Here is a 14,660-nt window from a genome sequence, read left to right on the forward strand (position 1 = left end):
AATGGGAGGGCCTGGTCAAGAACAAATGTTCTCTTCACCTGACTCTAGTACCTCCCCTGGAAGATTTCTGACCCCTGCTTTATAGCATCTTGGCAAAATATATACCTTAATATCATTAATTCAGAAAAGGTATTGCTGATATATGCACCCATCAAGTTTTGAGAACCAGACAACAAAATTCTATCAATTCCCATAAATGTAGTAAGTAGGTTTGCAATTGGTTGCAAAGTTTTATCTAAGAGGTGTCAAAACAGCAAACCACAAGCTCCTTATTCATGAGGAATGCTTTCAAGGCTGTTCTCCCCCAGCTGTATTACATTAATGCATGCGTTATCACCTCAAGCAGAACAACTAACACAAGCAGAATTGTATCAACTGGGAGAGGTGTTAGGACCTGGTCACAACTAGCTCATAAATCCCGTGGAGTAAATTAAGGTGAAAGGACACCAAATAACTGGTATGAAATTAAGAACAATTTATTAATACAGGGAAAGTGGCATGGTCCTAAGTGCCTTGGGTTTCTAAAGGCATTGAGAAAAGAGAGAAAAGGAAAAAGAGAAAGAGGACAGAGAATATGAGAGAGAGGAAAAGAGATATCACCACCCTTGGATCCAGTGATGTAAGTTGTTTGTAGAGTTGGTAAATCGCTTGCAGGATGGGTCCTCAGGTGGTAGGCAGGAGCCCACCCACCAGCATCCCAAGGGAGAAGTTCTAAATACTTCAGGTCATTTGCATGCGAGATAGGAAAGAGTGGTAACATCCCTCATCTCCCCCCCCCTCCCCGCCCCCGCTTGCTTCTCACGCTAATTGGGACACTTGCGCATTTGTAGTCTTAGATTGTTCTCAAAATGAGTCGGTGGTCCCCCAAGGGGTGTCTGGTGGTCATGATCCCCCCTAGTTGTGGTGTTCGCTGTATGACCCCGCTTCTGCGCAAGCGTGGTTGGTGCCTTCATGTTACAAAGACGTGGGTTGGCCCCAAGGAAAAAACACCGTCCTGCCTCCAGGACTTATCTCTTCCTCCAGCAAGAGCTGTAAATCACATCAAGTAAGGCACAGCAAAGGCATTGTTCTGCACCCAAGGCCCTTATCTCTTGTCAGACTTGCAGGCCCCTGTAGCACCCATCCCCTCCTCCAGCCAGAGTTGTCAAACAAGTTGTTTAAGACATACAAACTCTGTCCGTCACAAGAGATAACCGACTCCCCGGTGATGGAAGCACGGAGCTAGCTCCAGACCACACCGGAGCCCTGTCTCCAAACACAACTGTCAAAGGCTGCACGAACCCTTTAAATAAGAGGCAAAAGGCAAGGAGGTCCAAGAAGCAGCAGTCTCGCACTGCATCTGTTTGTTTCTAGCATTCTATTCACAGTAGGCTGCAAATACCTCAGCATTCTACTGAGAATACAAAGCATTCTTACTTTTAATAAAGCCTTTTTAATATAGTTTTTGCTCAGAATTTCACAGTACAGAAGATAAAAGGGAACTTGAAATTTTATTTTCATGAGTTCATTTATCAGATATAAAAGGTCCATTCCAAAATAACCAAGGAATGATAAAATACAATGTTCAAATGTTTATACCTGAGTTTATTATTGCAGAAGACTTAGAGATGAAACAAAAATTAAACAAACAGAAGCGTTTTATTTCATTACTCAAGCATGAAATTGTGCAGTTGAACTATCAGAGAAGTGATAAAACCATTTTATTTCAGAATAAACTTAGAAGTCCTAAACATTTAAAAGTTCAAATGGTGGTGGCTTAATAGGAATCTTTCCCATCGTAAACCTCTTTGCTTGAAATTGTTTTAACTCTTCAGCTGTTAATTCGCTCATTGGTGTATATAACTTTTCTGGTCTAGTATTTCTTGTGACTCCAGAAGATGCTGATGTTATGTTATGTCCGGAGGCACTGGCAGTCTGTCCAGATAAAGTACTGCTTGACTGTGAGGGGGAAGCTGATACTGCTGCATTAAAAGCTCCAAAAGCTGTAAGTGGAGTGGTGCTTGAAGAGTTCACAGCGGAAGAATTGCCAAACCCTGAAAACGCAGAAGTTCCAAAACCACTAGTTGTTTCTGAAGTTTTAAATGAGAAGGAGGCTGCAGATGGAGCCACCAGGCTGCCAAAACCAACAGAACGGGACACGCTAGGAGAGGATGTGACGCCAAATGCTGGAGGATTACAACCAGCAGAAGAGCTCCCAAAAGCAGGGGTGTTTCCAGATGATGTGCTGACGAGACTGGAACTTGTTTTAAAGGAGAAACTGCTAGCACTGTTACTGGTGCTGTTCACAGGAAAGCCTGCAGTTATAAAATTTATTAAAAATGTTAGAGTGTGCACACCTGTGATACTAAACCACTGCTGTATTTCAATAATGCAGAAGAAAAACTCAAGAAAATGTTTAACTGTTGGTTCTTAATACAGGAACTTACTTGACAACCCAAAGCTTGATATTTGCTGTCCTCCAAATCCAAAGGCAGGCAATGGTTGAGTGACCGTGTTCTTTAATTCAGATAGCTTAAAAAAATTCCAAATACATAAATGAAAATTAGATTCCAAAACAGCGAAATGTCTTTCAATAAATACTTGAAGAAAAATAGAGTTGCACAGTCCAATTTAACACAGCTTAGACTAAGTTAGATTCTGATCACTTTCATCACAATTGCATGCTCTTGCAGCTATGAACAAAATGCTTTAAGGCTATACACTATTCTCTGTAAATCACTCCAGAAACACAAATATATTACAGTTTACAGATTTTTGTCTGTCAGTCAATAACCTGAACCCCTCTTCGAGCTCTTGTTCTTATCTCTTACCTATTTCAGTTAGTGCTTTATGACCCTATCTATGTCATTGCTTTGACTTAGTCTATTCTCTTACCGTGGCACATCTAGTCTTCTGTGCTAAAGCCCAAATCCTACTCCTTCACCTTCAGCATTGAACACACGAAGGAGTACGACCATATTATGAAAACTTTCATGCACTTCATGCAGACTCCACTTAGATCAGCTTACTGTGTCTCCCTGATTATTTAATATTGGCTTTAACTCAAGCACTCTTTTCTGACACTTCTAGATTCACAAGTCTTTGTTACCTTCCCAGGAACAACTACTCTTTATATCTTCAAATTTTATCAAAATAGTTTATCATCTCCCACCTATCTATCAGTTTCTCATGAGGGCATTACCAAAATGCTCTATAGATCCTAAGATGGCCTGCAGGACAATTCCAGTCTCATCTGCTGATTATACCTTGGAAGAGTCAACATCAGCACATCAAAGAAAATGTGATGTGAGTATTTGCCTCTTCTATACATGTACTTGACGGGATCCCAACCTTGAGCTATGGTTACTTCCACATGGCTTGCAATGATAGTATTCCAAACCTGGGATCCAGCTGCTGCCTTGCTGCCATGGAACCATCCTGATTCACTACTTTCCTTAGTTAACTAAAGGGTTTTATAATACCTGGCTGCAATTCCCTGGTTTCATGATTCCAGAGTGTCCTGGTTTGGCCTAAACCAGGCCAATTTTCCTTTCAGTGATTTTTACTTTCAGCTAAGTCTCCTCTAAGTAACTGCACTTTCTGAAACTAATTGCATGTTTTGCAGACAGTGTCTGCTTCTAGGACTGATAACACTTGAAGTTTGTAGTTATCGCTGAGGCACCAGTAGGGATGTTGTGCAGAAAGGCTCTTGCTGTACTTATTCTTAGAGAAACCAAGGTCACTGCTAAATTCCTCACTGCTTACGAGTGAAGAGCCGAAGGGGGGTCGCACCTGCAGGGAGGAGCGGACAGGACAAGTGACCCAAAATTGACCAACGAAGGTATTCCATCCCATACACGTCATTCTCAGTATAAAGTGGGGGGATCACGAGGGTCTTGCGCTCTTGCCCCTTCCGCCTTCCCTTGCTTCCTCTGCTGTGTTTGGGTGCTTCTGCTGCTTCGAGCTGCTTCTGCAGCTTGAGCCTTTGGCCAGTGTCCAAGGAGGACTTGTCTGTTTTCCTGCTGCCCCCGATCCCGATCCGTGCATCCCTGAATCCAGCTCTTGACCGTCGCTGGGCCCAGCCTGGGCCTTCCCGGAGCCTGCCCTGCAGTGCCGGTGGTGACGTGGCTGACATCGGGGGAGCTCTATCTTGGTTTTGTATATATTTGTATATATTTGATTATTCCAATATTATTATTATACTTTTTTTTTCATTATTATAGTTTATTAAAACTGTTTTAACTTTCCAACCCATAAGTCTCTCTCCCTTTTCCCTTTCCCTTTCCCTTCGGGTGGGGGAGGAGGGTTAACAGAGAGCGTCTGCCTCAGGTTTAATAGCCGGCCCAGCTTTAAACCGTGACACAGAGAAAGGTAGGTGTAAGACCCAAAACTGTGTTCACAGACTTTCATGTTCACCTGACTCGGGCAGTGCTAGAATAGTCAGTCACATTTCTATTGCCTATAAAAACCCACACAGACAGAGAGACAGGGCAGTTTTCCAACTGCAATCATTATTCTCTTATGTAGTTCCTCCTTACACCCTTTCCACTTTCTCTAACATTCCCAGGAGCATTCTAAGATTACTGTCAAAAGTCTTTGTGTCACCAGTCAGCCAAACACTTTCATGCCAGATGTTTTTCAAGGCTGCAGTGCCAGAATATAACACAGTGTAGTTTAGATTTTCAGAACAGTTGATAGATCTACCATAAAATTGCAGCTGAATCTAGGAATCAAAAATTTTAATGTCTCAGCTATTTAGGTGCAAACAAGGTTGCCCTAAAAGAATCACGTGTATTTCATTGTAAAATATAGTATCCTGCGATCTTCAAAGCAATACCTATCACCTCTTCATATAAGTTAGTAGAAGTTTAGTTAAATACTTGGATAACAGCTGAAGTTTCTATTGAATGTTTGCAAGATCTCTTCATTAAAAGCAAGGTGGCATATTACAACTATCATGTCTTAGAAATCTTTGTAACAGAAATTCATGTTGGCATTTGCACAACAGTTTGGTAGGATGTGTCTAAAATAATATGAATCTAAGAAAAACATTTGCCCAAGATTAATAATAAAATATGACATCAGGAACAGAAACATTTACTTTTCATTAACACTTACCAAAACTGCTTTTGTTGATGCATTTAAAGCTTTCAACTGAAGCAGACGATTTTTCCATTGTCCTGCTAACTCTTGGACAGAATTTATCTAAAAAGGGGGAAAAGAAAAGTATGTGTTTATTATTGGTGAAGACTTAAAAAAAATTAAAATAGAGTGATGAGTGATCTAAACTGAAAGAAGATTTCTAGAATTAGAAAAGAAACTTCATTAAGCCAAGAAGACATGATTTTTGCTTTCCTGAAGCTTCAAGGTAAGTACCTGAAATGTTTGTTATTAACACAGAATTCCTTTCAATTCTCTTACTATTGCCCTTAAATCAAATTTTTTACTTCACGTAACAGTAAGATTAAAAAAACAATGTGCTGGGGCTTTCTAAATCTAAGTTCTATCACTATCTGAATTAGGTGCTTGGCAAAAAAGCAAACAAACCACCAAGCCACAGACAAAATATGTATTTTTTAAGTATAAGAGAACAAACTCTTCAATCCTTGTTTTATTTCTGGCTTCTCCACTTATATGCTCACTCATTGAGCTGAAGTCCTAAGATTTGCCTTAGCTTCTCCCACATTTTCAGAAAAAAAAATGCCCACTTTCAAAACATTATGATTCAGAACACTTTTAATAGTATCATCCTAAAATATTTAGTTTTGGAAAAATTAACTTCTTTAATTTAAATCAGCCCCTTTAATGTGATCCAACAGATTACTGCACAGAACATATGCAGTAATAAATAGTACCTGTGTCTGATAACTATGATTAAAGTATTAAACAAGAAACTGGAAAGTCATTAAAGAGCTTACTTTTCAGGAATTTCAAACCTGAATTTCCTATATTTAAGTTTATCAACACCTTATTCAAAGCCTGGCCTAGTTGAATTTTCCTTAAAACTAACCAAGTAAAACATAATGTCCCAGATGCCTGTAAGAGTGGAAGGAGTAATCTTTTTGTAAATTCCTTAATTTTTCAAAAGGGTATTACATCATAAACATCAATAATTCTTTTGTGTCTAGTCACATGCTGGACGATCATGTTGCTTGGTATCAGCTCTTATACAACAGACTGAAAAATGCAGATTTTGACCCAGTTTAAGAATAGAAACACATGCTTTGGAAAAGACATGTTGTACTTGAACATTCTGTGAGAGAACTGTATCATACTGTTATCATCTATATACTGAGACTTTCATGAACTTGCATGCAATGCTTCAGTGAGACCACAAACGTTTTTTTTAATAGGCATAATGTATTGTTTAATCATTTCAGTTTAGTTTTTTAAACCGAAATTGAAAAAAAAGAAAAACAAACTCTCTTCTGTCTCTGAAAATGCAATTCTGGTAATTCTAAACACATGAAGCAAGAGTGGTGACAACAGCCATTCCTTCTGTAATACAGAACCAAGAGGAAAGAGTGCAGTGTAGCTTGATTTAGTTTGTACTTGCATCCATCCAATAGCCTAATTCCTTTTCTAGCACAACATTAAACTGTGCTAGCTTCCTTGATGTTGATAGGACTATGAGGGAGGAATAATACAAATAATCTAGATATATTTATATAAACCCACATGTATTACTTCCTTTCTAGAAACATATATACTCCTTTAAACGTATCTGCTATATTCAGCGTTAACTCCCTGCAATAAAGGTATGTAAAAGAACAAGGTCATTACACGGCACATGCAGGACAATCGGGGCATCGGGGCCAGCCAACATGGATTCATGAAAGGCAGGTCCTGCTCAACCAACCTGGTCTCCTTCTATGACCAAGTGACCCGCTTAGTAGATGAGGGCAGGGCTGTGGATGTAGTCTATCTAGACTTCAGTAAGGCATTCGACACTGTCTCCCACAGCATCCTCCTGGACAAACTGGCTGCCCGGGGCTTGGATGGGTGGACTCTTAAATGGGTTCAAAACTGGCTGGATGGCCGAGCCCAGAGAGTGGTGGTGAATGGGGCAAAGTCCAGCTGGTGGCCAGTCACTAGCAGTGTTCCCCAGGGCTCAGTTCTGGGGCCGGTGCTGTTCAATATATTTATAGATGATCTAGACGTAGGCATTGAGTGCACCCTCAGTAAATTTGCAGATGACACCAAGCTGGGTGGGAGTGTCGATCTGCTGGAGGGTAGGAAGGCCCTTCAGAGGGATTTGGACAGGTTAGATAGATGGGCCGAGACCAACGGCATGAGGTTCAACAAGAACGAGTGCCGGGTCTTACACTTCGGCCACAACAACCCCATGCAGCTCTACAGGCTGGGGGAAGAATGGTTAGAAAGTGGCCCGGTGGAGAGAGACCTGGGGGTGCTGATCGACAGCCGGCTAAACATGAGCCAGCAGTGTGCCCAGGTGGCCAAGAAGGCCAATGGCATCCTGGCCTCTATTAGGAATAGTGTAGCCAGCCGGTCTAGGGAAGTGATCGTCCCTCTGTGCTTGGCACTGGTGAGGCCGCACCTTGAATACTGTGTCCAGTTCTGGGCCCCGCACTTCAAGAAAGATGTTGAGGTGTTGGAGCGAGTCCAGAGGAGGGCGACCAAGCTGGTGAAGGCTCTGGAGGGTCTGACCTACAAGGAACGGCTGAGGGAGCTGGGGTTGTTTAGCCTGGAGAAGAGGAGGCTCAGAGGTCACCTTATTGCAGTCTACAACTACCTGAAGGGAGGTTGTAGTGAAGTGGGAGTTGGCCTCTTCTCCCAGGCAACTAGCGATAGGACAAGAGGACACAGCCTCAAGCTTTGCCAGGGGAGGTTCAGGTTGGACATCAGGAAGAATTTCTTCTCAGAAAGGGTTATTAGACATTGGAATGGGCTGCCCAGGGAGGTGGTGGAGTCACCATCTCTGGATGTGTTTAAGAAAAGACTGGACATGGCACTTAGTGCCATGGTCTAGTTGACAGGGTGGTATAGGGGCAGCGGTTGGACTCGATGATCCCTGAGGTCTCTTCCAACCTGGTTGATTCTGTGATTCTGTGTGATTCTGTGAAGGTCCAATAAACTTCCCTGGTGTTCTACCTACAGCACTATATATCCAGCTGTAACAATCAAACTGACTAATAGCATACAAAGCATTAAACTTTTGAGACAGGACTCAAATAACTTCTACAAATAACACACAAGAACAGGGACAAGACTAAGGCTAAGGAGTGTCTAGATTGAGAAAAGACCATACATTTAACTGAGACTAGCTAAAAGTCTATTGCCACCACTTTTTGTAGGAGCTGACGTATCAGGGCAGTTAGGCCACCAGTTTTACAAGCCCAGATCTGACAGTTTGAGCCTGTGATCTCAGACTGAAGAATAGTAACAAGTCCTATCTGAAAATGTGTCCACATAAGTCAGCATTTTTTAAATACTCACATAGTTCTGAATGTTGTTGTTTGCTCTACAGTTATAATACTCCAGATGCAACTCCTCTGGTGAGAAATCTGGAAAGCCTGTAAGGAAAGGAATAATCAAAACCTCCAAGAAAATATATTAATACTTCCAATTGCCCTCTATTGTTATGAAGAAATGGGCCTTGATACATTATGTGTAATAAGTCAGTCGCAGTTGGAGACACAAAAAAGATTCATTACAGAACTTCAAAGACATGAATGTCCAAAATGAATTTTCCATAATCCAATATTCCTTTCTGTTGCATCACAAGGCAAATCATCACCTCCGAAATGGTTCCACAGAGGTACAACAGTGTGGACAAGTGTAAGAAACATCCTAAATAACAGCAATACGCAGAACACTAAAAATATTACCTACCCGAGACATTTGGCTTTTCTTTCATCGGTGAATATGATGAAAATATCCATTGTCCTGAAGATTCCCAAATTTCCATGTCCTTCACCACACATTCGCTAGAAAATGAAACAAATAAAACCACAGATGAAGGTGAAATTATATGGCCAAAACAAAACCACCACAAGCAATTGCCTACTTTGAATGCAAAGTCAGATTCAAATACCTGCTACCATGAAAATGAAGTGTGACACTAGTCAGAATGAACAAGTACTCATCTCTCTGTGGGAAAAATGTAACTTATTTGGCAAGATAGATAAATGTCCCTTCAAAGCGTTTTACTTTATCATCTAGCTGCAAGTGAATCAAACCAGATCTTAAAAAAAATCCCAAAACACACCAAGTATTTTTTAATCCTTATATGGCATATGCGGTCACAGGATTTTCCCTGAAGCTGTAGATCACAATACAACTTAAAACCTTCTCAATACTAGATGATTTTACAATATAAATGAACATGCATGCATTATGAATGATCATGCAAGTATTAAATAGCAAAATTCAGGGGAAAAAAGAAAGAAAAAAGAGAAAAAAAGAGCGAGCGAGATAAGCGTTCCATTACGTTTTTGGAAAAGAATCAAAAGCGTACAAATGCAGACATTGCAAAAGCAGAGAAACAGAAGCTACATCAACAAAAGTAAATCCCAATGTAAACAAACAGTGAAAGGGTAAAAACTAAAGTGGACAAGCAGATCACTACACTACATAGTAACAACCAAACCAAGATTCTAAGTATTTCAGATGTTTGTAACACAGTACACATTCATGTTTGAGAAGCTGAATAAATAATGTTAAGCATTTTCTTAACGTAACCTTAAAAAAAAAAAAAAAAAAGGGAAGTGGTTCCAAAACCTTGCTTCTTCAGGAAATCCCACTGCCTGTTGTTTCTCATCACCTGCCCTGTAATTGCCTTGAACCTGCTGGTCACTCTCAACTGACTCTAACACACCCATGTGAAACCAGGTTTCAATAGTTTTGCTATTGGCAGAACAATTTGTTATCTTAAATGTCAGGCAAACTAAGTCAAATAGTTCATTTTCGCAAAGAGGTTTTTTTTTAATGGTTGAAATGCTGTCCAAGGGGCTCTGAGCCCTTATTTTCAAGTACTGAAATCTTTGTTTCCTTCCTTATCCTTGTGCCTACAACTTAAATACCCTACCATCTCACTAATAGCACAGTTATCTAGCTGCCTAACCCTGGTTCAAAACAAGGATTGCTTTCTTCCCATGCCAGCATAACTCAAGAGAACCAAATGAAGTAGTGTTTTCTATGGTTCTTACTACATGTCCCAGCTTCCTCCTCATGCTCATGTCCTCTGCATTCTCTCTAGTAAGTCAGTAAGCTTGTAAACTGCTCATTGTAAATGCTTTCAGTGAGACAGGACTATAACTTACAGAAGTCTCTCCTCTTCATCTTTATGACCATCAGCAGTATTTTGACTGTTCATTAATGCAGAGAATCTGTTCTGCGAAAAGGCCGTGTTTCTGCTGCCGCCGCCTGGTGATGCAAACTCAGAGGAGCCAAAAAATTGTCTTCCGTGATCTCTGCTGCCACTCCACGTCTTAGACTTAAAGGTAGATGGCTGGATAACATTAGCACATCTCTGCTTAGTGGTAGCCTCTCCTCCTCCTCCTTCTCTGCTAGTAGCTTCCAATTAAAAAAAAAAAAAAAAAGCAAACAGCAGAAATTTTAAATCATTAAGATATTAACACAACATCAACAAAATCTGTAAGTATGACTATTCTTGTGGTGGCAGTAAGAAGTTTGAAAAGAAAGTGTAGGTTTTTCCTAATGAGTTAACCTAAATATTTAGTGAGCTCAACCTAGTGAGTTACCCAGGGTAGTTCTGGAATCAGAGGTCAATGTGAACTCCTCCTCACACCACCATGCCAACAACTTGTGGCACTGCAGAAAAGGGACTGTTTCAGTTTTGCTTATGGTGTTTCATAAAGTAACTACCCCAGCATAAAAAAAATAAGATTTAACTCACCATACATTTGTGTCCTGGTTTGGCCTAAACCAGGCCAATTTTCCTTTCAGTGGTTTTTACTTTCAGCTAAGTCTCTTCTAAGTAACTGCACTTTCTGAAACTAACTGCATGTTCTGCAGACAGTGTCTGCTTCCAGGACTGATAACACTCAAAGTTGATAGTTATCACTGAGGCACCAGTAGGGATGTTATGCAGAAAGGCTCTTGCTGTACTTATTCTTAGAGAAACCAAGGTCACTGCTAAATTCCTCACTGCTTACGAGTGAAGGGCCGCAGGAGGGTTGCACCTCCAGGGAGGAGCGGACAGGGCTGGTGACCCAAAATTAACCAACAAGGTATTCACAGAATCGTCTTGGTTGGAAAGGACCTTTAAGATCATCAAGTCCAACCATTAACCTAACACTACCAAGTCAACCACTAAACAGTATCCCTAAGCACCACATCTACTCGTCTTTTAAAGACCTCCAGGGACGGTGACTCCACCATTTCCCTGGGCAGCCTGTTCCAATGCCTAGTAACACCTTCTGTGAAGAAATTTTTCCTAATATCCAAACTAAACCTCCCCTGGCGCAATTTGAGGCCGTTTCCTCTTGTCCTATCATTTGTTACTTAAGAGAAAAGACTAACACCCTCCTCGCTACAACCTCCTTTCAGGTATGTGTATACAGCAATAAGGTCTCCCCTGAGCCTCCTCTTCTCCAGGCTAAACAACCCCAGTTCCCTCAGCCACTCCTCATAAGACTTGTTCTCTGGACCCTTCACCCGCTTCGTTGCCCTTCTTTGGACTCTCTCCAGCACCTCGATGTCTTTCTTGCAGTGAGGGGCCCAAAACTGCACACAGTACTCAAGGTGCGGCCTCACCAGTGCCGAGTACAGGGGGACGATCACTTCCCTTGCCCTGATGGCCACACTATTTCTGATACAAGCCAGGATGCCGTTGGCCTTCTTGGCCACCTGGGCACACTGCTGGCTCATATTCAGCCGGCCATCGATCAACATTCCCAGGTCCTTTTCCACCAGGCAGCTTTCCAGCCACTCTTCCCCAAGCCTGTAGCGGTGCATGGGGTTGTTGTGCCCCTGATCCTTACCCATAAACACTCGACCCTATCGCCAACATCCTCAAGCTCCCCACCGCCTCTCTTACCTTGCCTATCCCTCTTCAAGCATTTACCATCCATCGCAGCACTCGTTGTGTGTGTGTGTCCTCCCACCGTGTTGCCATGACAGCAACTGTCAGTTTTCCTGCTGCACCAACGGCTTCCGGCTCCTCCTGTTTGTTGCCCATGCTGCGTGCGTTGGTGTAGATACACTTCAGCTGGGCTATTGATCCTGCCACCTTTGTGGGGGCAGAAGCCCTAATTCCTGTATGTCCATTCTGGGGCACTTGCGCGGTTTCTAAATCATCAGTAAGCCTTGCGTTCCTGTTGCCGCATGGGGCTCCATCCCCGCCACCACTGAGCTGGCAGACTGAAGGACCTGGCTAGCATACCGTCCCTCAAATACTGATGTGCCGCCCCCAGGCTTGTCTCTAGCGAGCCTCGTTTTATTCCCTCCCCCCTTCCAGACTAGTTTAAAGCTCTTTCAGTGAGCCCTGCTAACTCCTCCGCATAGATCCTTTTACCCCTTTGAGACAGGTGTACCCCATCTGCAGCCAGCAGGCCTGGTGTCGTGTATATGGACCCATGATCAAAGAACCCAAAATCGTGCTGGTAACACCAGTCTCGGAGCCAGGAATTGATCTGCTGGCTCTTCCTGTTTCTTCCTTCATCACACCCTGCAACTGGAGGGATAGAGGAGAACACTACTTGTGCCTCTGATCCCTTAACCAGTTGACCCAAGGCCCTGAAGTTGCTTATGTCAACTTGACCTCGGCAGCACCTCTGAGCTAGTTGAAACCCACAGTCATGAACTAAATGAACTTAACCAACTTTTTGTATAGAGATGAAGCATAAACTAGTGATATCTGTATATATTTGAAAATGAAAAGGTAACGATGATCTGAACTTGCTCGCTGCTCTTAGCAGCAAAGTTTCCGGAGTTATTTTCATATTTTCTCTGTTCACGTGGCACATCTTGCAGCACCTTCGCCAGAGCCCGGCTCCACAAGTGCCAAAGCAGACGCTACAGCCGACAGCCCGAGGAAAGCGACAGGACAGCGGGGCCGCTTTCCTCCGCCGCTCCCCTCAGCAGCGGCCCGCGCGGGGCCCCGGGGCGCACGGCGGGGCGGGCACCGCGGCAGGCCCCGGGGCGCACGGCGGGGCGGGCACCGCGGCAGGCCCCGGGGGCCGCGCCGCCAAGCGCTCAGCGCGCTCCTCCAGCCCCCCGCCCGCCCCCGCGCCAGAGGCCGCAGACGCAGCCGTGAGGCCCTGCGCCGCCGCCCCCGCCTTCAGCGCCGCAGGGCGCCGGGCCGCCGCGCTCGGTGGTACCTTGGTAGTGCGGTGCAGAGGGCCCGTGGCGCCCGCCGCCGCGGGGATGCTCGTTCCAGCACCTCTCGCCGAAGCGGCAGCGGCCCTGCAGGAAGAACTGACAGATGACCATGCCGGCTGCGCGCCCCACGCCCGCCAAGCGCCGCCGCCGCCCTCACGTCAAGGCGGTGCCGCGCAGCGGGGCGGGGCGGGGCCGCCGCGGCGGGAAGGAGGCGGAGCCACGACGGGAGCCCATGGCCGCCCGCCTCGGCCCCGCCGCCGCCGATCAGGGAAACCGCCGTCACGACGAGTCCAGGGGCCGCCGGGTGCTGCGGGAAGAGCGTGTTTGGGTGCGGGGGCCGGGCTGCCTTGCGCCGCAGGAGCGTGTAGGACGGCACCCAGCGAGCTTTGTCAGTACGCATCGCGACAGGCTACACGGCCTGGGAAAGAGGAGCATTGCCTTCCGGACCGTTTTAAATTGAGATCCCGAAACGGATCTAAACAGGATGTCCGAGCTGTGGGCCGGGGCACAGGGCAAGGGGAAAGACGAGGAAAAAACCCACCAGGTGTACATGAGCATCGTCCCTTTGCACAACGGTTGAGCCATTCCAAAAGCGTTGATGGGTTTGAGGAGTAGCGTACAGGCCTGGCCCCAGGACAGCCACCCGAAGATGGCCAGTGCAAGCGTGTTCCGGGACAAGCCACTTCTCGCAAGTCCTTTCCTTCTTCGTACTTACAAGTTTTTCAGAAGCTTGAAAAGAATTATTAACCCCTTGGCAATAAAATTAGAAAAAGGTGCTTCACAATTTGAAAAGCAGATACAAAAAAATCAACGAGCCTGTACAACCTAGAAAGTGGACAGTTCACTCCTGTTTTTTACAGTATTTTAGAATTAAGGATTGGAGACACCAGTGACACATTTGTTTCATCGCTCAGAAAAAGGGAAAGGCGAAGGGGAACAAAAAAAGAAAAAAAAAGTGTTTCATAACATTCACTTACTACTGAATAAAGAACAGTTGCAGGAACCACTATTAAGCCCATGAATTCATCTGCTACTTTCCGTACGTGCAGAGTTGGTAGTAGGAGGAAGAAAAGCAGGAGGAAGTCAATAAAGCAGCACTGACTTTGAAAACTGGAATTTATACTACTTAAGAGAACTTGGAGGATCTTCAGAAATAAAGCAGACTAAAAATCCACACCACCAGTGATGCACAAGGTACAGGTAGACAAGCACCAACTTTTTAAGTTAACTCGATAGTCTCATAGAAACAGATCTGAAAAAATCAGCAAGTTAGAAGAGACGTGACAAAATTAGGATGATGAGGAGTATTAATGAAATAGCATGGGAGCAGGACAGACATACATACATTGTTTGTATAGTTTTCCAGAAGCTGCAAG

At 44.0% G+C, this 14,660-nt stretch overlaps 1 protein-coding gene across 1 annotated transcript; it reads right to left on the reverse strand.

Annotated features, from left to right (window-relative positions):
- Nucleotides 1-1,619: 1,619 nt before the first annotated feature.
- Nucleotides 1,620-13,450, reverse strand: NUP42 (nucleoporin 42). The gene is made up of 7 exons (XM_068405031.1): nucleotides 13,284-13,450; nucleotides 10,263-10,515; nucleotides 8,833-8,927; nucleotides 8,437-8,513; nucleotides 5,098-5,184; nucleotides 2,427-2,511; nucleotides 1,620-2,294 (listed from the first exon to the last, which is right to left on the reverse strand). Exons 1-7 carry the CDS (start codon nucleotides 13,393-13,395, stop codon nucleotides 1,726-1,728), a joined length of 1,278 nt encoding a protein of 425 aa, XP_068261132.1. The 5' UTR covers nucleotides 13,396-13,450; the 3' UTR covers nucleotides 1,620-1,725.
- Between the last annotated feature and the right edge of the window lie 1,210 nt (nucleotides 13,451-14,660).

The sequence above is a fragment of the Nyctibius grandis genome, chromosome 7 (assembly GCF_013368605.1).
Source record: "Nyctibius grandis isolate bNycGra1 chromosome 7, bNycGra1.pri, whole genome shotgun sequence".
Lineage (NCBI taxonomy): Eukaryota > Metazoa > Chordata > Aves > Nyctibiiformes > Nyctibiidae > Nyctibius > Nyctibius grandis.

Bases quoted from the DNA above. Each gene is read 5' to 3' on its own strand.
- NUP42 (XM_068405031.1), bottom strand. From the start codon at position 13,395: ATGGTCATCTGTCAGTTCTTCCTGCAGGGCCGCTGCCGCTTCGGCGAG. The intron at 5,185-8,436 runs GTGAGTATTTAA...CCCCCTTTTTAG, and splicing joins ACAACAACATTCAGAACTAT to ATAAATTCTGTCCAAGAGTT. The intron at 2,512-5,097 runs GTAAGTGTTAAT...AATTTTTTTAAG, and splicing joins CATCAACAAAAGCAGTTTTG to CTATCTGAATTAAAGAACAC.